The 23,555-nt window shown below is 41.9% G+C and overlaps 1 protein-coding gene across 2 annotated transcripts in view; it reads right to left on the reverse strand.

The window, feature by feature from the left end:
• Nucleotides 1–22,305, reverse strand: part of CRLF3 (cytokine receptor like factor 3) — a gene marked incomplete at its 5' end in the record, with an annotated part of 35,164 nt that extends 12,859 nt beyond the window's left edge. For both annotated transcript variants that reach the window (XM_080922905.1, XM_080922906.1), the window contains 5 exons: nt 476–698; nt 3,479–3,656; nt 4,378–4,465; nt 7,799–8,006; nt 22,177–22,305. In XM_080922905.1, the coding sequence (XP_080779031.1) occupies nt 476–698; nt 3,479–3,656; nt 4,378–4,465; nt 7,799–8,006; nt 22,177–22,305 (826 nt within the window). The remainder of the gene's footprint in view (nt 1–475; nt 699–3,478; nt 3,657–4,377; nt 4,466–7,798; nt 8,007–22,176) is intronic.
• Nucleotides 22,306–23,555: the final 1,250 nt, after the last annotated feature.

Below are 23,555 nucleotides of genomic sequence, written 5' to 3' on the forward strand. Positions count from 1 at the left end.
TAAATAAAGGAAAACAAAACAAAACTACTAAGTATATAGACACTCATGTGACACGTGGTTGTAGCCCAGCTATATGGGAAGCTGCAATGAGACTTCTTGAGTTCAAGGTAATGTTGGGCAACACAGCAAAACCCTAACTCTCCTAGGAAAAAGAAAAAAGGGGTATGTCCTCTATTCAATAATGGGGGAGGCAAACCAACTTTAAGTTTATAAGACTTTTATGAGGGTCTAGAAAAGGCAGTGTTCTAGGCACTGTTTTCAGTGTGTGGTTTTAGGTGATACTCAACTGTGAATTCAAAGGCCAACCCACTACACAGATCCAATGAAAACCATTTCCACAAACGATCTAAGGCAGTTTCCATGTGCTCTCAATTCAGGATTATCCTTAGGAAAAACAGTTGCGACTCTCAGCACAGATGGTAAGCATTCCTTCAACCCATTGAGCTTCCAGTGTGACAGGGTAAGACATACATACCATGAGGCACCAGTGTGGAGTGACCTGTCTGGGGAACACTCCAAGGACTCCACTCCTGCCGGCCGTCTCCTCGGGCGCAGACTCTGAACTGATAATCAACATTGGGGTCTATGTGCAACACTATGAATTCCATTTCAGAGCCTACATACACGTCTTCAAAAGGATTTGCAGGACATTTACGGAACTGAAGCCTGTAGTCTTGGGCTGTAAAGTCATCATCCACCTGTGGAGGATTTTTAAGTTACGTAAAATCCACAGAACAGGGACATCTAGACCAACACACAGGTTCATGTGCTGAACAGGGTGATATTGAACATTCTGGAGGAAGACACAAGCAATGTGCTATCAGTATTTCCTTTCCTTTCATTTCATTTTACCTGAGACCGGGTCTCACTCTATGAAGCCCGGGCTGCCCTTGAATTCATGGTGATCTTCCTGCCTCAACTTCCGGAGGGCTAGGATTATAGGTCTGCATTATCACACCCAGTTGCTTCTCCTTTCCTTCTTTTCTGTTTCCCAGCCTGGCCTTGAACTGACCATCCTCCTGCCTTGGCATCCCAATGCTAGGTTCCCACGTCTGGAGCCTTCCTTCTCTGTGTGGTATGTGTGTGTGCACATATTTATGCATACTATAAAGCACATGTAAGGTCAGAGGACAACGTGTGGGGGTCAGTTCCTTACTACCATGTGGGCTCCAGGAACTGAACTCTGTCAGTCTTCACAACAAATGCCTTTATCTGCTAGTCATCTTATCAGCTTCATCCTTTTTAAAAAAGAAACTGAAAGGTGTCTTTAATATTACCTGTGCTAGAGCTGGAAGTGGAGAAGAGGCTAAAGAGTATAGTTCAAGGCTACTCTGGATGATTTTGTTTCAAAAATGGCTCAGCAGGAGAGTGCCTGACACAAAGTCCAGAGGCCTGAGTCCAACCTCTAAGATCCACACGGCAGAATGAAAACCAACTCTTATAGGGTTTGCCCTCCAGACGCGTAGGCACGTGACATGGCATGCATGCCCACACATACACACAAATAAAAAAATGTAATTTAAAAAGAAAGGATGAGGGAAAGAACAGCTGAACAGAGAGGCACATAGCTGTAATCTCAGCACTTGAAAGAACAAGGCAAGGGACCACAGATCTGGAATTAGCCTAAGACACACGCTGAGTTGTTTGTTTATTTTGTATGTGTGTAGTACTAGGGATTGAACTCAGTACCTTGCATAGGCAAAGACTCTACCACTGAGTCACAGTCTCAGCTCTACAGCAAGTTCTAGGCCAACCTCAACTATATGACAAGTTCAAATTCAAAGTTTAAAGGAAAAAAAATGCAAAGGAAAGAAATAAAAGTCTGAATAGCCAATTATGAAAACACAGAGAAAAACCATGAGATAGCATTTGGGCAAAGCACAAGACTGACAAACCTAAGTATCGGTGAAGTGAGAAGGTATCCACACCAAGCACTTGGGAAAGCGAATCAGGAAAATTGGGATGAGTCTGAGGATAGCCTGTTGTAGGTAGAAAGGCTCTGCCCTCCCTCCAAACCAATTCACAAAACCATTTAGAGTAAAGATCTGGCATTACCTAATACAGATCCAAAACACTACATAACTCTACAGTGAGGTATACTTTAGCATAAAATGTACATGTGTGCACAAAGAAACACAAAGAACACTCACAGTGAACAACAACAAAGCAATCAGCAAGCAAAAAAACCCCTGGAAATAAGTAGAGTCCTTGTGGTTTTGTTGTTAGAGCTTTTGGTGATGACAGCAGTGGAGAATGGAGGTACTGAGAGAATCCTGTTTTAATCCTGCAAACGCCTATCCCTGCCTTCTACACGAAGGCTTCAATTTAAAAAATATCATTTAAGGAAAGGGCTTGTAGAAGCTATTTTGTGTGCACTGGTACAGACGTGTGCGTATACGTGCATTCCTGTACATATTTCACAACATGCAAGTGAAGGTCAGGGGACAACTTTTGAGAATCAATTCTCTCTTTTCAACATGTGAATCCCTGGGAACAAACTCACCAAGCTAGGAGGCAAGTGCTTTTACCTACTGAGCTGATGCTGGCTTTGAATGACTTATCAGCAGCCAAGATACAATGGCTACTTAGAACATGGTTTCTTATTAAAATATAGTAACTTATATATACATTTTTAAAGAATGTATGTTATATATGAATAAAGTATATTCATAAACATACTGACACATATATTTATATAATTTTTTAAAGAAAATAATTCTAGGCAATACCAGTGTAAGGAAATTATAGAAATATTTGTATCATTACTATTTGTCTGTTTTGATACAGAGTAGTATGTAGTCCTGGCTGGTTTGGAACTTACTATATACATTAAGTTGGCCTCAAAATCACCTGTGTCTACTTCCTGAGTGCTGGTAGTGGGCACCTCCAGGACAGGCCTATGCTTTCTCTTTTTTTTTAAAGATGTATTTATTATATATACATACAATGTTCTGTCTGCATATATGCCTGCATACCACCAGAAGGGGGCACCAGACTTCATTACAGATGGTTGTGAGTCACCATGTGGTTGCTGAAAATTGAACTCAGGACCTCTGGAAGAGCAGCCAGTGCTCTTAACCACTGAGTCATCTCTCCAGCCCGGGGCCTATACTTCCAAAATCTGAAACAAGTATGAGGATGCTGAAAATGCACTATTATCTTCTGGCTTTCTGCAGCAATAAGAATGGGAGAAATCCTCATTAAGTATTACATGTGGAAGTAGTTTCTAGGTTGTCTCACTGATGTTAGAAATCCTTTCAAGGGGCTTTGACTGCCAGCACACAAAACAAATAAAACTGAGCTCTTTACTGATACCACAAGAATACAAGGATACCTTGGTCCACATTTTCTGTGAATTAGACTACTTTATTTGTTATAGATACTATTAGTTCTTAAGAAAGAATCATAAAGTCCAATCATGAAAGTCTCCAATCACAGGCCCATCATGTTGAAATCACTTCTGCAATTTGGTACATACCTTACACCATCTCACTATGATGCCTCCAGGTTTCTCTATTAATTCTTCAATCTGTACTGGTGGGCGGGAAGCTACTGTTCCATGCTTAAAAATGTGGTCTTTCACTATGTTAAGAACGGAATCGTCCAACTGAGCCGACAAACAGGGAACATCAACTAGCAAAGGCACTTCTGGTAAGCTGAGGAAACAAAGTTCAAGTGTTTAAGACATGCTTCAATGAAGATGGAAAGGATGATTTTACCCTGGCCACAAGCTAGAAGAACACTGAAGGCCTCAGCAGTAAGAAGCTGAAGCCTTTGTTGTGAGAGGCCTTCATCTTTATACTACATGAAGATTCTCCTCCCCAGTAATCATAAGCATGACAACAAACTGGAAACGGTGTGGTACACATGCTTACAATCCCAGCACTCCAGAGTCTGACAGGAGAGTCACAAGCCAGAGGTTAGCCTGAGCTATTTACACAGTGAGACCCCTGCCTTAATTAAAAACATCAATAAACTCACAGCTATCGAGTTTATAGTGAAAGATCTTGTCTGCTGAAATGAGAGTTGGTTTTAATAAGGCTTTCAAATGTTTTTTTTTTTTTCCCCTTGTGCAGAAACCATGACAATCCTCTCCGTATTGCTCCAATTTCACCGTGTGCTGCTTTAAAAGCAGGCACTGGAAGTTTTAGAATTTAACAATTCTCTACTGGACTCGCAAAGAATCTATAGCAATACCACGTCAAAGATTCCAGCCACAACCACCGGACGCTCGCAGTAATGATAACGGGCAGTGTAACTCTGAAAAACAGATTCTCTATTTCCTGTAGTCAGAATATTTTCAACAGGAAAAATTGGGAGGAAGGCAAAATACTCTAAATACTTAAAAATAAGTCTAAAAGGAACAGACTCTGTTACCTGTCCAACTGAATGTGTGAGGCCTTTTTGGTAAAGTTCCACAATTTATCATTCTGCTCTTCAATACCACCAAGAATGGCGATCTCACCTGCAAATGAGGGTAAGGAAACTAGCTGAGTACAACCCAGTCACATCTGGAAGCCAATACTATCCAGTAACCAACACGGCTCATGTCTAGTGGACTTCCCGAGCGACACACCAATGAAGTCTCAAAACAACTTGGTAAGCCACAGAGAAAGGGGGGTTAGCAAAATCTTCCCAGAGACCAAAGATTCTGTTCCATAACTGAAAATCTAGTTCAACAACCACTTTTATACAGAGCAAAAGGCCAGGGACATTTCCTTATTCCTCTTTTTCAATTCTTTAAGGTTTTTCCTCTCCTGTTTTTTCTTTACATCAATTTACTGGGGAGAAAGATCTATGCATATGCAGGCTAGGATGGCTTGAGTGAGTGAGTTCTGTCCTCAGGTGAGTTTCAGGAACCTACCTCAGGCTGACAGGCTTGACACCAAGCTCCTTTACCCACTGAGCCACCTGGCCAGCACTTTTAACTGTCATTTTAAATATCACTATATAGTCTTAGCTAGCCTGAAAGTTGCTATGAAGACCAGATTAGCCTCAAATCACAAGATATTCCTGTCTCCACCTCTTGAATGCTGGATTCCAGGGGTGAGCTACCAAATTCCTGGCTCCCCTTTGTCAGTTCTCATAGAAACAAAGTATTATCCTAAATGCAACAATGGGACATGGGATCTTAAACAGCCAAATGATGCCAATAACATGTCTGTCATCCTAGCACGTGTGAAGCAGAGGCAGAAGGATCTGAGTTTGAGACAAGCCTGTGCTATATAATAAGACCCTGTCTCAAATAAAAAAAAAAAAGTCAAATGATGCAGACAGAGTCCCCTGAGAGCACACTATTAATTGGGTCAGAAATTACTCAACAGGGGATAAGAAGGAATGCTATACAAAGGGTAAGAAATTGGCCAACCTCTACACTGTCTACATGATGAAGGATACTGTCATATAATCCTGGAGTTACTAAAAGATTTTTAAAAATTCTGTACCATTTACTGATTGGAGGGCATGCATAATGGCATTTGTATGGAAGTCAGAGGATGACTTCTAGGAATTGGTCCTTTCCCTCTACCATGTGGTTCCCAAGATCAAACTTAAGTCATCAGACTTGGCAACAAGTACCTTTACCCAATGAGCCATCTTGTTAGCCCCAACTCAAGTTCTGTGAAGAGAGTATGACCTTCTTTATGGAAAGAAAACACACTTTGAATGCTGCTTCAAAAGAACCTAGCACCTGGGAGGTACAGGCAGTGTGATCAGAAGTTCAAGGGCACCTTCAACTAATAGGAAGTTCAAAGCCAGCCTGGGTTATAAGGCTCGGTCTTTTTTTTTTTTTTTTTAAAGATTTATTTATTTATTCAGACACACCAGAAGAGGGCATAAGATCCCATTACAGATGGTTGTGAGCCACCATGTGGATTTGAACTCAGGACCTCTGGAAGAGTAGTCAGTGCTCTTAAAACACTGAGTCAACTCTCCAGACCCAGAGGCTGTTTTTTTTAAAGAAAAAAAAATTGGGGGGGCTGGAGAAATGGTTCTCTTGGAGAAGAACCAGGTTTGTTTCCTAGCACCCACATGGTTCATAATCATTTATAACTCCCTTTTCAGGAAAACTGGCCTCCACAGACACCAAGCATTCATATGCTACATACATATATGCAGGCAAAAAATTATAAAAATAAAACAAAGAATAATAAGCTAAAAAAACATGAAAAGAGATGCTTTTATCCCTTTGGAAGAAGAGAGAAGAATATAAAATTTAAAGTATTTCCAAACTATAAAAAAAAAAAACCTCAAGCATTAGTGCTAGGACAAACAAGTATGTGTCTCAAAAGATTTATTTTCAAAAATGAAAGCACAGTCCTTAATGTAACGGGTGTTCCACTCCTGCCCTGTGCTGACCTACTTCTGGGTCTTTTTCCAAATTCACAGCCTCCAGGGGAAGACGGTCTGTGGTTCTGCTAAAAAGAATGTTCTCAAAGGCACTATTATGTCAGTAAAAGATAAACACGGCTCACTGAGGATTACAATTAGCTACACAGCAATTGTGAGGCCTGGGCCAATCTCATTACATAACTCTCGCTTGAAACATTCACTCCACTTCTGATGTTACTTCGGCTCCAATCACAGTGGCCGCTTTCTCCTTTGCTTGATGAATTTCTTCAAGCCTCTGTGGAATTCCCACAGAGGGCTGGCCTGTACTTCTCCAGACAGAGCCCTTTGTTCTTCGGTTTTTTTTAAAGATTTATTTATTTTTATTTATATGAGTACATACACTGCAGCTGTCTTCGGACACACACTAGAAGAGTGAATCGTATCACAATTACAGATGGTTGTGAGCCACCATGTGGTTGCTGGGAACTGAACTCAGGACCTTTGGAAGAGCAGTCAGTGCTCTTAACAGATGAGCCATCTCTCCAGCCCTGAGTCCTTTGTTCTTAAGATTTTAGATCTTACTCAGCATAACTCCCATGAATTACAAACCCCAACATAGAGAACTGTTACCTTCTCATTTAAAATACCTAGCAAGTGCCTGCCCTGGAAGTAGGAAGATCAACACCAAGGAAGAAAGATAGTGATCCACACTCTAAGACCTACACATGTCTTAACAACAACAAAACTAACTTCTGGAATATAAGAACCAAGCCTGAAGCCAGATGCAAAGGCTCATCCCAGAAAGCCCAGTGCTTAGTCAAATGGACTGCTGAGATTAACTGACCGCTGTCTGCACAATCATAGGGGATGCAAAACAAAACAGTAAACAGACAAAAGCTGAGTAAGAGACTGAAAATGTAATGGGTCAGGCGGTAAGACAGCTCAGCAGATAGAGTGACAAGCCTGCTGCCCTGAGAGCTGTATCCCTGGGACACGTTTAGAACCAACATTGTTGGTTGTCCTCTGACCTCTATGTACATGCTGTGGCATGTGTGACCCCACCCCACAACACATATGGAATGTAATTTTTTTAAAAATTACACCCTTCAAAAAAAAATTGTAAAGTAGGGCAGTGGTGGCGTACACCTTTAATCTCAGCACTGGGGATGCAGAGACTGACAGATCTCTGTCAGAGGACAGCCAGAGCTACACAGAGAAAAAAAAATTGTGAACTAGATACCATAATCATAGAGCCTTCTGAAGCAATCACTCTTAGTTTTACAAATGATTCCAATCAATACTTTGATGATACTTAGACAGGGTTCCTCACAGCTTATTCTGTATTATAAACTATTTCAAGCAGAAACACCCCAGGCCCTCATCAGATGGTAAGAAGTCTGCTGGTATCCTAAGAAATCACCCAGGCAACAATGGAGTGTAAGGATGTAACAGGCTCCCCTCGTCCCACCTTCTCGGACCAGGTCCTCTGCAGTGCTGACCCCATGCTCTATGAGTTTCTGGCAGTCATCTAGTGGTTTGATGGTCTCCTGTTCAATGGTGTCCACTTCTTGCAAAAGGGTCACCAATCGCTCATCCAATAGCTTCCCGAGGGTTCCTTTTAAATCATTAAAGTGCTGTTTGAGGACATCTCTTGTCTGTGAAGCACTCTCCTTTATCTAAAAAGAACATAAAAAATCAAATTCAGAATCTTTACACAAAGTTACATTCATGATGACCTAATTGTATCACATAACTATCATCTTGCACTCATTAAAAAGAGATTGTATGCTGTGCTGGGATTGAATCTATGGCCTTATACACACTAGATAAGCATTCTAATGCTGAGTTATTTATATAACTCAGTGCTCCCTTCCCTTGCTTTTCTTCTTTTTTTTAAAGATTTATTTATTGATTTTATGTATATGAGTACACAGTGTCTTTAGACACAGCAGAAGGCATTGGATCTCATTACAGATGGTTGTGAACCAACCCACCATGTGGTTGTTGGGATTTGAACTCAGGACCTCTGGAAGAGCAGGCAGTGCTCTTAACCACTGAGCCATCTCTCCAGCACCCTCTGCTTTTCTTAATTAAGATAGGATCTCACTATGTAACCTATATGTTACATAGTAAGTTTATAATGTTCCTACCTTCCAAGTGATAGGATTCCAGAGTAAAGTATCAACCCAGATCACACTTATTTAAAAAGAAGGGTGGGGGATGACATAGGGTCTTCAGTATAGCTCTGGCTGGCCTGGAGCTTGCATTGATCCTGTGATCCTCTGACCTCGGTTTAGTGGAAAACTTTAATGCATGTAAGCAAGGGAGAACATGCTTGTAATACCAGCACTCAGGAGGCTGAGGCTAAAGCCTCATAAATTTGAAGCTTGCTCAGATTATATAGCAAGACCGTCTCACAAAGAAATTTTTTAAATTAAATTATATACACTTATATATATGTTTTGATACACATATAAACAGGTGATATATTCCTTTCAAGCTCATCAATGTATCCGTCTTTTGACACAGTTATTTTATTTTTAGTTTTCTGTGGGGGTGAGATGGGGGGCAAAGTTTCCCTGTATTGCTCTGACTGTCCTGGAACTCATTCTGTAGACCAGGCTGGCCTCAAACTCAGATCCAAGAGTGCTGGAATGAAAGATGAGAGCCACCACACCTGGTTTGATGTAGTAAAGAAAACTTTTAAAACAACATGGAGGGGTGTGTGTGTGTGTGTGAGTGTGTGTGAGTGTGTGTGAGTGTGCAGGGAATGTGTGCCAGTGCTCCTGCTCCATGGCACCTGGGCCCTCACCTGTATGTAGAGGTCTGAGAATGACTTCTGGGAGTCAGTTCTCTCCCTCCACTATGTGGGCTTCAAGGACTGAACTCAGGTCGTCAGACTTGGAGCAAGCACCTTTATCCAACAAGCCATCTTGCCAACCCAATGATTACTTTCTGTGGTAAGAACACGGAAGCTCTCTCTTGGCAATTTTCAAAATACAATACATTATAGGCCACAATCCCCAACCTATACATTAATGCTCCAGAATATGTTCATCACATCACAGAAGCACTGCACTTGGGACCACCATATCACTACTTCTCCCCACCTCATCCCTGCTAACCAGTATTCTACCGCATGTGCCTATGAATTGGGTCCTTTTCAGATTCCATCCAAGTGAGATTGTGTAATCCATCCCTTGTGTTTGCTTGTTTCACTCAGCCTCTAGATGACAAGCATGTGTCACCGTAATCAGCTTTGTTGTTGTTGCAGCTGTCTTTCCCCCCCCCCACAAATCTGCTTTAGTTTGTGTGTGTGTGTGTGTGTATGTGTGTGTGTGTGTGTGTGTCCATCTCACTGATCATAGACCTCAGTGATAGGTTAGACTGGCTGGCCGGTAATCGAAGTGAGTTGTAATTATGAAATGTTCTTTGCAAAGGGATTCTGTGTGCTCCCTGTTAACTGGGACTGCCAGGGTTGGGACTAACTGAACACAGCTTAGGAGGGGCGTACGCTTATAACTCTCACTTGTCACAGGCACACTGGTGATTCTGTCCACATTTTGAGACACACTGTCCTCAGTCTACAGAGCCAAGTTTAAAAATCTTTGTGCCAAGAGTTATGACAGAAAAGTCTGTGTCTCACATATATTCTGAAAGCAAATAAGCTGTTTGTATAGTCACCAGATTTTTTTTTAATGTAATGGATAAAACAGTCCATTTTCTCTCAAATACTAACTATAAGTTGGACAGTTAAGTTATGGCAAATACATGAACTGGGATATGACCTGGTCCTAGGGCACTTGCCTAGAAGTACAAGCTTCTGGATTCAACCTCCAGCAATAAAAATGAGTTCCCAAACCCATCATTTTGCTTTACAAACAATAGTAGTTTTATGACATTATATACTAACCTAATCTTCTTGCCAGCTTGCTCTTAACCAGAGTGTTAAGTACCTGTATACACACACACACACACACACACACACACACACACACACACACACCTACCAAGAATAAACATGAATATACATATAAAAGTTTCAGCTTCAAGGTGGGGTTGGGGGCTGGAGCACAAGCCCTTAATCTCAGCACTCAGGAAGCAGAGGCAGATGGATCTCTGAGTTCGAGGCCACCCTGGTCTACAGAGCAAATTCCAGGATAGGGTACACAGAGAAACCCTATCTCAAAAAAACAAAAAAGAAAAAAAAAAAAAAAAAAAAACAAAAAAAACTACAGAAAGATTATCTTATGATTTTTATGTTGTTAGCAATGCACAGTATTAGACTCTAGACCTGATTCATTTTTTTGCTGTTGTTATTTTAAAAAACAAGATCTCACAGATACCAAGCCTCAACCTCATATGTAGGTCAATAGGACCCTGAACTTCTGACCCTTCTTCCTCCACCCTCCAAAACTGATATTACAGAGAGGTCCCCCACATTCAGCTTCATGCATGCTTGGCAAATACTCTCCTGACTGAACTCAATCTCAGACCCAGAGCCTGCATTTTTTAAGATTACAGTTGACTTGTAAATGCAATACAGATAGAATAAAGTTATCACGCCAGAGCACTGCACATTTCAGACCCTCCTCTAAGGGGAAACTCTGCACTTGCACACTGACCCAGCAGGGCCCTGCCCGGGTCTTTAACGGATACTGCATATGCAGGAAATGCCCTGGTTAGGTAAAGTCAATTTCCTCTTTAGAAAGAATTCAAAAGCTCCCTCAGAAACTGCAAGCCCATGTTACGTTGCTTCTTTCTCAGAACCTCGGGGGAAGGGGAAGTGTGCAAACATCAGTGAGAACTGAGGACTGGAAGGGAGACTCCACGTCTAACCTCCTCGGTACTCGGCATGCACGTATGTCGTGTCTTGTGATTCACACAATACCAACTACTGCCTTTTCAAACCTACTTTTCCCCCAGTCAACATTAATCACATATCAAGTCTCTTGGCTTCATGAAAACAGTTCCCTGATGAGTCTCCCTGTGTTTGAGGAGGTCTGATGTGATTCCCTTGGCTCAGGGCAGCATCACAGCTCTCTGAGTCTACACTGCATTCAACAGAGGGAAAGGCAGCTCTAAACCACTTAGAAAGACTTCACTCTGCCCCACATGAGTCCAGGAGCCATGTTCTTGCTTCTGAGGTGGTTTTTACTTACAGGCATGATTTTAAGAAGTTCCAAGCATCAAGCACGGTGGCACACTTCTATAACCCAAGCTCTCAAATGTAGAGGCAAGAGCCAGAGATCTACTGAGTAAATTCCAGACTAGCCAGTGCTATACTATAAAACAATGCCAATAAGTAAATGGTACCCAGGGAAACTGGTAAATTTAGTAGTGTCTGAAGACACTATCATACTATCTGTTTTCCTCTTAGATGTATTCCAAGCTAGCCTTGAACTTGCTATACAGCTCACTCAAAGATGACCCTGAACTGATTGATCCTCCTGCCTCCACCCCAAGTGCTGGGATTATACATGCATTATGTGGTGCTGTGGATCCAACCCAGGGCTTCATACATGCTAAGTAGGTATTCTACCAACTGAATTGTATTCTCAGCTCCTATATCGCACATTCCTTGTGCCTGAATAAATCACAATGTATTTAACAACCATTAGTCTCAAATGATAACTAGCCAACTAGGTTAGAGGCTCTCAACCAGTAGGTCGAGACCCCTTTGATGGTCAAATGACCCTTTCACTGGGGTCACTTAAGACCATCAGAAAACATAGATATTTATATTATAATTCTAACAGTAGCAAAATCACAACTATGAATTAGCAATGAAGAGAATTTTAAGGTTGGGTGTCCACAACATGTTAAAGGGTTGAAGCACTAGGGGAGTTAGAAGCACTGGTGGAAGACAACCATATCTTTGTAACAAAGCAGACTTAAGAATATAAATGGCCAGTCACCATGCCTCTAACCTTAGTATTCAGAAGGCAGAAGCAGGTGAATGTGAACTCAAAAGTCAGCTAGGTCTACGAGGCAAGTCCTAGGCCAGGCAAGAGAGAAAGTATACAGTAGGCAGGCAGCCCAAGGATTTCAGGAGGAAGCTGTAGTGCAGTTACACTCATCAGTCACATCTCAACTCCTGCTGAAGCCTCAGTGTGGCCAATCCTTAAAACCTCCCTTTCTTTCTTTAATTATTTATATGAGAGTCTCTACATAGCTCTAGCTTTCCTGGAACTCACAGAGATCTATCTGCCTGCCTCTGCCTCCTCAATGCTGGAATTAAAAGCTGGCTGCCACCGACCACCTTTGCAAGATTATTAAAACTGACAAGATTAGTTAAACTCACTGAAGCTGAGTCTAAACTTCTGAAGTAACCTTCTGAAGTTAACAGGATGATGAGCTCACAAAATACGACCCACTGATTCAAAACAACATACAACTGACATGCTTTCCTCTAGTTATCAAAAGGTCATAAAGTCGGGGCTGGAGAGATGGCTCAGCAGTTAAGAACACTGGCTGATCTTCCAGAGGTCCTGAGTTCAATTCCCAGCACCCACATGGTAGCTCACAACTCTGTAACTCCGGCTCCAGAGAATCTGACACCTTCACATCGCTATACAAGCAGGCAAAACACCAATGCACATAAAATAAATATGTCATTTAAAGAGATCATAATCCACGTCCTCAGGTATGAGCAGCAAGCACTAGATTTGCTGAACCATCTCACTGGCCACAGTAATTATTTTATGCTATTTACTTGTTTTGCTTTGTTTTCTGAGACAGGGTTGTTTGTAAAACTGGCTGTTGTAAAACTCTGTGTAGACCAGGCTGGCTTCAACCTCAGAGATCTGCCCTGAGTATTGAGTTTAAAGTCCATTCGAAGCCCAGCTCTGCTTATCTTATTTCCCACACTGGGTCAGGTAAAGTAAGCAGTAGTATTTTTTAACCTTCATTTACAGATAAGGAAACTGAAGACCAGGAAAGTCACATTATAGCTCTACTAGATCTCCTGACTAAAAAGGATAAGCAAAATAATCACAATAACGAGAGGCTCACTCCCAGCTCTCAGTAATAAAAATAATCCCTACACTTGATGGACTTTGTAAAAAGCAAGTTGCTGTATGTGATGGTTTGCATATGCTCGGCCAGTGGCCTGGGGAGTGGCACAAGTGGCACTGTTAGAAGGTGTGGCTTTGGAGGGAGTGTGTCACTGTGGGGGTGGGCTTGGAGACCCTCCTCCTAGCTGCCTGAGAATGCAGTCTGTTCCTGGCTTCCTTTGGATCAAGATGTAGAATTCTCAGCTCTTCCTGAACCATGTTGAGTGAGATGCTGCCCTGTTTCTGCTGATGATAATGGAATGCACCTCTGAACCTGTAAGCCGGCCCAATCAAATGATGTCATTTATAAGACTTGCCTTGGTCATGGTGTCTGTTCACAGCAGGAAAACCCTAACTAAGACACTGTACTCTCAGTTTAAAAATAAGTGCAGTTTTTCTCTATCAGAATTATATGTATGATGGGAGCTAAGGAGAGGACTTGTGGTTTAAGAACACATGCTGCTCCTGGAAAAGATCTGGGCTCAGTTCCCAGCACCCACATAGTTCCTAAAAACCATCTGTATCATCTGTATCACTAGGATCAGATGGCCTCCACAAGCACTACATGCACATAATGCAAAGATATGCAGGTAAACATGAAAACCCTAAAATACATTGTGTATGTGTGCTTATGCGTGTGTGTATGTGAATGTGTGTGTGTATGCATGTGTGTGTGTGTGTGTGTATGTGTGTGTGTATACACACTAAAGGCATAGCTCAGAAGTTTCAAGCCCTCACTGCTCTTCTAAAGGACCTGGGTTCAGTTCCTTGCACCCGTTATCAGGCAGTTCACTCACAATCACATGCAACTCTGGTCCCAGTGACTCCATCACCCTCCTCTGGCCTAGACTGACACCGCATGAATGTGGGTGCACAGACATCCATTTGTGCCCATGCCCACACACACATCCTCTCAAATTTTAAAAATACTCACTGGGTGGTAGTGGCGCACACCATTTATCCCAGCACTGGGAGGCAAGGGCAGGTAGGATCTCTGAGTTCGAGTTCAGCCTGGTCTACACATTGAGTTCTAAGATAGAACTCTACACAGAGAACCCCATCTTTAAAAAAAAAAAAAAGTATATATTATAATCCATATTAAAAACAAACTATAAGTAGCTTGCAGATTTATAAGACCTATAACTTAAGGCTGAAGAGATGGATCAGTGATTAATAGCACTGACTGACTTCCAAAGGTCCTAAGTTCAATTCCCAGCAACCACACGGTAGCTCACAACCATCTGTAATGGGAAGTGATGCTCTCTTCTGGTGTACAGCTACAGTGTACTCATATACATAAAATAAATAAATCTTTTTTAAAAAAAGACTGTGGGATGGAGAGGAAGCTCAGTGATTAAGAAGAACCCTGCTGGTCTTGCAAAGGACTAACATTCAATTCTCAGAACACACACGAGAGTCAGGTCACAATTACCTGTGGATCCAATGCCCTCTGAAAATCTCTATGTGAGCCTGACTTGTCTTGAACTCAGAGATCCACCTGAGTCTGCCTCCCAAGTGCTGTGATTAAAGGCATATGCCACTATGACTGTCCTAAAATAAGATGAAATATAGACCATTTGTGGCTGGTAATGAATCTCAGTTGGTAGAGTGTTTGTATAGCATACACTGGGAGCTGTTGCCCAAGCCTAGGAAAATATTCTTAATAAATGCTTATACTGATGATCAAAAGAAAAATATAAGATACATAGTTATATATACAGCAGTTTCTCACCTCTGTAGACTATTCACTGACAGACACATCAAAATGTTAATTAACCACAGCTATCTGTGACTGCAATAGTAGGTTATTTCCAAATGATTTTCTGTTTTTAGCTTCCCCTAGACCTAGATTTAGATGTTTTCTCAGGATACACACCAGTGTTATGCTGTACCAAGACAGAGCTAAACAGAGTCCAGAGCTGTTGTGAAAATGGTAACAGAAGGGGAAGTCAAAGATAAAAGCGGCAACAATTGCTTTCCTTTCTTCACTGAGCTACTAAGACTTCCTGTCTTGGTTTTCTGAAATAAACTGTTTTTCTTCATGAGTCTTTAGTTTGCTATGTGTTTTCAAGGCCTGTGGGAATAAAGAGCTATAGAGAATCTGGTATTATACAGAAGAGGAAAAGAAAAACAAGGATAGTAATTAAGTCTTCAAAAAGTAATCTGAAATCAATTATCTGAAACAAAAACCAATACTAAGCTAACACTTAATAACACTGTGTTGGACACAGTCACTAACAGGACTAGGAGAAAGGATCTTCTGAGCCCAGGAATGCAGCTCAGTGAGACCCCAACACAAACAAAACCGGGTGTCTGTTACGCCAGCACTCTGAAGACTGAGAGAGAAAAACAACAGTTAGAACCCCACTGCTCTCAACAGTGGGTTCTAGGCCCAGAGGGACTATGAGACCACAATTAAAAGACCAACCAATCAAAGAAAAAACAAGTTATAACTAAAAACACAGTATACAGAAAGTGTATCCATTGACTAGCTACATTAGAATATCCTAGAACCTGAAAGACTGAGGCAGGTGGATCTCTGTGACTTTGAGGCCAGCCTAACATGGTCTACACAGTGAATTCCAAAACAGCCAGAGCTACTTAGTGTGATCCAGTCTCAAAAAAAATTTCAAAAATATAAAAATAAGATTATCAGCTATCCAGTTTCATGTTCTGTGAAACTATCTAACATACAAATGGCTGATACTTTCAACACTGTTTTGAGACAGTCTCACTAGGTCTTTCAGACAAGTGTGGGATTTGTCATCCTCCTCCTTGAGCCTCCTATGTGCTGGGATTTCCAAAATGCACAACCATGCCCAAACAATATTTCAATCTTGGAGGAAAAAAAAATACAATATATAAAAATCATCTTAGTTTAAACAGTAGAGATCAGAGAAGTTCTGCTGAAGTGAAGTTGTCATGGACTGAGTACTTCTGTCTCAGTCTTTAATGAGTATTTTTTTTATTTTAGGTGTATTTATGTACGTATGTATGTATTGGGTATGAATGTATGTAGTGGGTATATGCCAGTGAGTGCAGGTACTAAGAAGTGAATGCAGACACTGTGGAGGCCAAGGGCATTACATCACCTAGAGCTAGAGTTAGAAACAACCGTAAGCCACTTGAGATGGGCTGTGAACAGAGCCTAAGTCTACAAGGGAAGTATGTACTCCAAATTACTAAACCAACTCTCCAGCCTTTTATAATGTGTTTTCTTATAACTCCTAGGAAGATTGCTCAAATAGATTTAATGAGTCTGGTCTGCATTCTTTGCAAGATGAAGTCACTGCTACAAGTCGTGGGCCACAGTTATAGTAGCAAGTACACAGGCGTCACCACTGGCCAGAGCTATGTAGAGCCTTCACCAAATAGTACCTCAATTAGGATCTCACATATACTCCGAGGAAGACTTGAATTTGTGAGTGTCTAGAGGCTAAAGGAATCACCTTACTAGAAGACATAGGAAAGGCAAGATTGTCATTTTAGAGGGTGAACTGCATACAGACTAAACACTGGCACTTCTCGCTATGCGAACTTTCTAGTACCTCACTCTGACTCCCCTTCAGTGATGAAAGATGGAGTTTCTGGATCTGCAAGTGTTAGGCCTAAGACTCTAGAATGACCTTAAGGTACTGCTGCTTTAGGCTTGAGTGGACTGCTGGCACCCCTGATCTGCAATCTCTGCTTACAAGCAGAGACATCGATGTTCTAGATGGCCAAGCAATGAAAAATACAGCAAAAGTACTAAAATGAAATATACGATTTTGGCTTCTCTTGTTTATCTTTTTTAAGGGTGACAATATACCTATTAGGTCAGAGTAAATTCATGAAGGTTTATTTCCCTCAGTATACAGGACTTAGAAGTATCTCTGAAACACAATGAGTGAATGAACCAGTGAGTATTTAAAGGGAATGGGGGTTAATTTCTTTTTTTCTTTTTGTAGATTTATCTATTTATTTTATGTATGTGAGTACACTGTTGCTCAGATACACCAGATGCATTGGATCCCAATACAGATGGTCGTGAGCCACCATTGTATTGTGAACCACCATTGTGTGGTTGCTGGGAATTGTTGTTTCTTGCCATTTTAAAAAAAAAATCTCATGATTTTTGTTAACTGTTAAGAAATAATGTCTATCTGGGCTATGGTGGCACATGCCTTTAATCCCAGCACTCGGGAGGCAGAAGCAGGCAAATCTCTGAGTTTGAGGCTAGCCTGGTCTACAGAGTGAGTTCCAGTACAGCCAGGGCTACATAGAGAGAGACCCTTGAAAACCAAAACAAAGAAGTGGCATATATGAAAGTCTGGGGGAAGATGGATAAAAAAAAATCTTTTAAAACAGGTTAAAAAAAACTGTTAAAAACATGTAGCAGTTTCTCCTCTGTGGTTAAGTTTAGGCCCTACCCTCTGTTTTTAAAGAAAAGGAAGTTCTGTGTAGGAATGCAAGGGTTGTTGTCTCTAACTTACTTGTGTTTTTTTGGTTTTGGTTTGTTTCTTTTGAGACAAGTTTTCCTGCTGTCTAGGCTGGCTCTGAACATGTTTTTAGCTAAGATGATCTTAACTCCAGCCTCCATCTCTGAAGTGACAAGAACACAGACCTATTACCCAGCTAATCTTTACTGTTTACGAAAGTTAAAGGCTGGAGATATGTTCAGCTGTCAGGAAACCAGATAATGTTCACAGCCAGCCTATTCTTATATGCAGATCATTAAGAATAGTTTTCTATATCTCCCTGGAATCCTTGGTACTAAGAACTGACTATCAGGCCCAGAGAGATGGCTCAGCAGTTAAAATTACTAGCTGCTCTTCCAGAGGAACCCGGGTTCAGTTTCCAGCACCTAATGGCAGATCATAACTGTCTATAAGTCCAGTTCCAGAGACCCCTTATACAGGCATATGTACACGCAAGACACCAATGCAATTGAAATAAAATAAATAATTTTATAAAAGAAACCAAAGAAAAGATAAAACTGTATCTATGAATTTCTGAAACAGTTAAATCTTAAATGAAAAAAGTTCAATAATTGATAGTTACTTTCTAAAGAAAACTGAAAACATGTTAACACAAAAAAGTTTAGATATGTTCGTATTTCATAACTGTCAAAAAGTAGAATTAATCTCATTGCCTACCAACTGGTAAATGGGTAAATAACACAAGATATGTTCATATCACAATTACTATTCAGCCACAGGATTTAAGTACTATGAAATGCTACCACATAGAAAAACCCTGAAAATATGTTCTTTCTTTTCTTTTTAAAGATTTATTTGTTTTTAAAAAGATTTATTTATTTATTATATATAAGTACAGTGTAGCTTCAGACACACCAGAAGAGGACATCAGATCTCATTACAGATGGTTGTGAACCACCATGTGGTTGCTGGGAATTGAACTCAGGACCTCTGGAAGAACAGTCAGTGCTCTTAACCACTGAGCCATCTCTCCAGCCCTTTCTTCTTTTTTATAATTTCTTTTTCTGGGGGGGGGAGGGGGAGGGTGTTGGTTTGTCTATTTTTCAAAACAGGGTTTATTTGTGTAGTTCTGGCTGTTATGGAACTCATTCTGTTGACTGGTCTCAAACTCATAAATCAGCCTCTACCTCCCAAGTGCTAGGAATGAAGGCACGCACCACCACTGCCCAGCTGGAAATACATTCTAAGCCAAGAAAGTCAGTAGGTAGGGCTACATATGTCATGATTCTGTTTATGCAGCATGTCTAGAATAGGGGCTAGTTTTGATCGCCACTTAAATTAGGAGTGATATGTCTGTAATCCAAGAATCTGAAGTACAGACAGGAAGATCAGAAGTTCAGGTCATACTCGGCTATACAGAGAATTCAAGGCCAGCCTTGGCTACATGATGCCCTGTCTGAAGGAAGGGTGCTGAGGAAAAAGAAGGAAAAAAGAAAGCTCCAGAATAGGTAAAGCCATAAAAATGGACAATAGTTTAGGCTTTTACTACATTAGTCAGAGTGACAATAAATACAGAGTATTTCCAGAGAAAAATGGAACATTCTAGAATTCACACATCATAATGGCTAAATACTTCTTAATTAAATACTTAATTGTTTGTAATGCTATGTATTTGGGTATTTTGCCTATATATGCATGTACAATGTGTGTGCCTGGTGATGATGGAGGCCAGAAGCCGGTGTACTGGTGTCTGTGTGCTGCCATGTATGTGGTTGCTGGAAACCGAACCCCCATCCTCTGGGAGAGCAGCCAGTTCTCTTAACCTCTGAGCCATCTCTCTAGTCCTATGGCTAAACAAATGTACACTAAAAAAAAAAAAAAAAAAAAAAAAAACCTGAATGGATTTCATGATGTAAATTTTATTTCAACTAAAAAAAAGAAAAAAAGAAAAAAAACACACTGGGCTTGGGAAGTAGCTGGTGGCAAAGTATTTGCTTGGTATGCACGAGGCCTTGGACTCGTCTCTCAAAATAAACGGGGGAGGGAGGGAAAAGCAGGTAAAAAAATATACCCAGTGTGGCGTCCCTGCCTCTCTGCTCTTCTCATCCATGACTGGAACCCCAAGAAATTCTACAAATCTGAACAAGCAGCATGAGCTGGTTGTAGCTGTGGTGACTTGAAACTGTAACAAAACATACCCCAGTTGACAAGGAGACTGATGTAGTCAGTAATGTCACCTGAAATCTGAACTGTGATCAATGTGCTCTTAGAGTCTGCTGTGTCAAGCAGGAGACAAGGCCTTTCAAAAATAAAACAAATGAAAACCACAGTGAACCAAACTAATTATAAGAGTTTGTTCTGAATTTAAATTATTGGATCCAAAACATAATTGTTCAAGAGGTAGGGTAGTTTTCCAGTATGTCTAAAGCCCTGGGTTCCATCACCAACACAACAGATAAATAAATAATAAGAGAATAGAAAAAATATAAGTTTAACTTTTCTTTTCAGGGCTGTAGATCTATTAGGTAACTGAGCCATACCCATACATCTAGGTTTAGCAACTGAACATTTAACTATCTAGGGTGGGAATCACATGAAGAAATGCACTCAACACACACACAAGACATTAATAAGCGCTACACCCAGGTGCTTACCTCAGTCTTCCAGTGCCAACCCTAATGCTTCTTAATTGCTGAGGGAGTTGAACTGAACAACAGCTATGCTCATGTGTAAGATACATGAACTGGCTGAAACATTAGTCATTTATTACAGGGTACTTTAGCCAAGATGGTGTAAGCATGCCTGTAATCCCAGTACTCCAGGGACTGAGACTGGAGGATTTCCAGTTTGTTGTCAGCCTGGGAGTCCTCCATAGTGAGTCCCAGGACAGCCTTGACTACTTAGCAAGATTTTGTATTTAAAAAAAAAAAAAAGCTGAGTGGTAGAGGCTGGCAAATCTCTGAGTTCAAGGCCAGCCTAATCTACAAGGCAAGTTCCAGGACGGCCAAGGCTACACAGAGAAACTCTGTCTCAAAAAAGCAAATGAAAAAATTAAAATTTAGAAATGTTTGAGGGGCTGAAGTGGGAGGTGGATAAGAAAATACACTTATACATAGGTGAAATTTACAGACTACACAATATTATATAAAGGGGGTATTTTAAACCTTTTTTTATAAGTCCTAGATTTTCAACATTTATTTCAAAACAGCAGACAGAATAATGCAGATTCTTTCCAAAAGAAACCCAGATGTGCACACTGGAAGACCTTGAAAGTAGTCATCAAATCAGGTTTAAATCATAAGTCATATCTAGATTCTGATCTCAGTTTCTTGTTAAGCTGTTGATGCCCGGCTTACACCAGCTCTACAAAGATCCAAAATACATAAAACTCAAAGCTTATGGAGAATTCCTAGCGATGACAATATTCAAAGACTATCACAGCACTGTGTCAGCATTTTCAGCTTCGGCACGGCAGCACAGGAGTTACCACGCGTGGCAAACTAGGCCTAGAGAAATTCGAATGGAATTCCATTTGCACAAAAAGCATTAACTAAGCACTTAATAGTAATGTGAGGATTATATATCTTATCTAGCATTAGCAGAGGCTTATATCTTTCTCTGTAGACCTTTGAGAGTGGAGAGGAGCCATGTGGCTTTCCTCTGTCTCTGTTCGACTTTCCCTGTGGAGAGATAACTGCAGTACTTCAAAGAGTATTTAGCCTCTTCTGTAACCAGTCCTCTCTTTAAATCTGCTTTTCCACTTCCCTTTACCTGTGTATACCCTCCCTGAAACATCCTGTTTTGCTCCTTTTGCTCTTCAACATCCTTCACCTTCAGTTCTAACCTGTCTAGAGATTACTCTAAATGACTGTTCAAGGCATTCGCAATCATGTGAGAAGTTCAAATATTAACACACATACCCCCATTCATTCGGCATTAATGTTACTGTTGCTCAACCTCTTCATTTCTTCCCTCTCCCTCTACTTCGTTTCCATCTTTACTGCCCCCAGGTCAGTACCCTCAGGCTTTCTAAACCGAGTATCTATCGCAGGTTTCCCCTAACTATGCCCAATTCCCTTCTTTGATCATCACTCCGAGATCCCTCGGATTTTGCACCGGTGGCTCAACCTCGGACACCACCCGTTACTCTCATCAAGTGCCCTGCACAGCGGATTAGGAGCGCTCCCCCGACCTCTTCCTCAGTCCCCCAAACTCATCTTTCCCTCCAAGAAGTCTGGAGCATCCACGTCTCCGTGTCACCTCTCTAACTAACAGCTCTGCGACCTCCTTCCTCCACAGAGCCTCCGGGCGCCCCCGCCGCGCGCGCCCACCCCCCGGCCCGCGCCCTCTAAGGCCCGCAGCGGCCCTCCGACCTGCCTCTGCGCCTCCCGCAGCCCCTGCAGCCGCTGGCCCAGCTCCCGCCGGTAGCTCTGCGCCGCCTCCACGTTCTCGCGGGCTTCTTGCAGCAGCACCTCGGGCTCTGGCTCCATCGCGCCCTTCATCTGGCCGCGCGGCCCGCCGGATACCCGACTGCGCCGGGCTCCCGCGAGCGACCCCGAGCGGCCTCGCGCAGCGGAAGCGCCGCCCCGCCCTGCTCTACCCGTCACGCCCCGCCCCCGTTGCCTCTTGATTGACAGGCGCCAAAAGTGGGGGTGGGGATAGGGACTGGGGTGGGGGTAGGCACACGCGCTAATGGCGTCTTGGTCTGAGTGAGTGGGATCGCTGCGCCGTCTGCTCAGCTCCTCCTCCGGCCTCTGTGCTGCGTGCGCCTGGACACTTCCTCAGGAAACGAGTGGAGGCATGAGTAGAAACACGTGAACACGTCTCTAAGTGCTTCCCACTTCTTATCGTACAGCCCTACGTTATCGGCCATGCTCAGAGGAGGAAGTGGAGGGACAAAGTGGGAAATCTACTCTCCTAAACTCAGAGCATGGTCTCCAGAGCAAGTCTACAGCTCTGGGCCTTAAATCGTCCGTGTACTACCTCCCTAGTAAATGCCAGCGGAGGCGGGCATTTTGGAGTTACTTGACCCAGGCGCCACCACCTCGATACTCTTTGAAAGGAAGTAAGAGAGAGGCCCAAGTGATGACCAGCTGTACAGCAATCTTGGCAGAAGTCCAAGGCGGGTGATGGCACGATTTTTCTGTAAGGGCCACCTGATAAATATCTGCTGACATGTGGTAAAGTGTGTGTTTCGCAGTATTAAGTAAATGGGTGTGACCATGTATAGTAAAAACAAGAGAAGTCGTGGGCTCCTGCAGTTTCAGCTTTCAGAGAGGCTGGGGACAGAGAGTTGTTTGGGACAGGGAACTAGGAGGGCCGATTGGAAAACAAAGCTGTAAAAATAAATTTTTGATATGGCATATTAACTTTCACATGTCACAACATGGTCTTTGTAAATTTTTTTTCCCTCAAACTATTTTAAAAGGTTGTTGAAAAGCCATACAAAAACTGGTTTGGTTTGAGTCCTTAAATGAGCCATAAACTCAAGGTGTGTAAATTGTCTTCAGCAGGACCAGACACGATACAGAATTATTCCAGGATTATGCAATGAATCTGTTTTAGAGGCCAGATCACAGATGTTCTGGGCCAGACTATTTTTCCTACATTTGGGCTAAACACAGGGGCATACCCTGTTATCCCAGCTCTCGGGAAGACCTAGAACTCAGGATAATTCTCTGGTTGTTACACAATGTGTCTGGGGACAACATGAGTGATATGAGACCCTGACTCTGTCAAAAGCGAGGAGGGA

Source organism: Micromys minutus (genome assembly GCF_963924665.1).
Source record: "Micromys minutus genome assembly, chromosome: 10".
Lineage (NCBI taxonomy): Eukaryota > Metazoa > Chordata > Mammalia > Rodentia > Muridae > Micromys > Micromys minutus.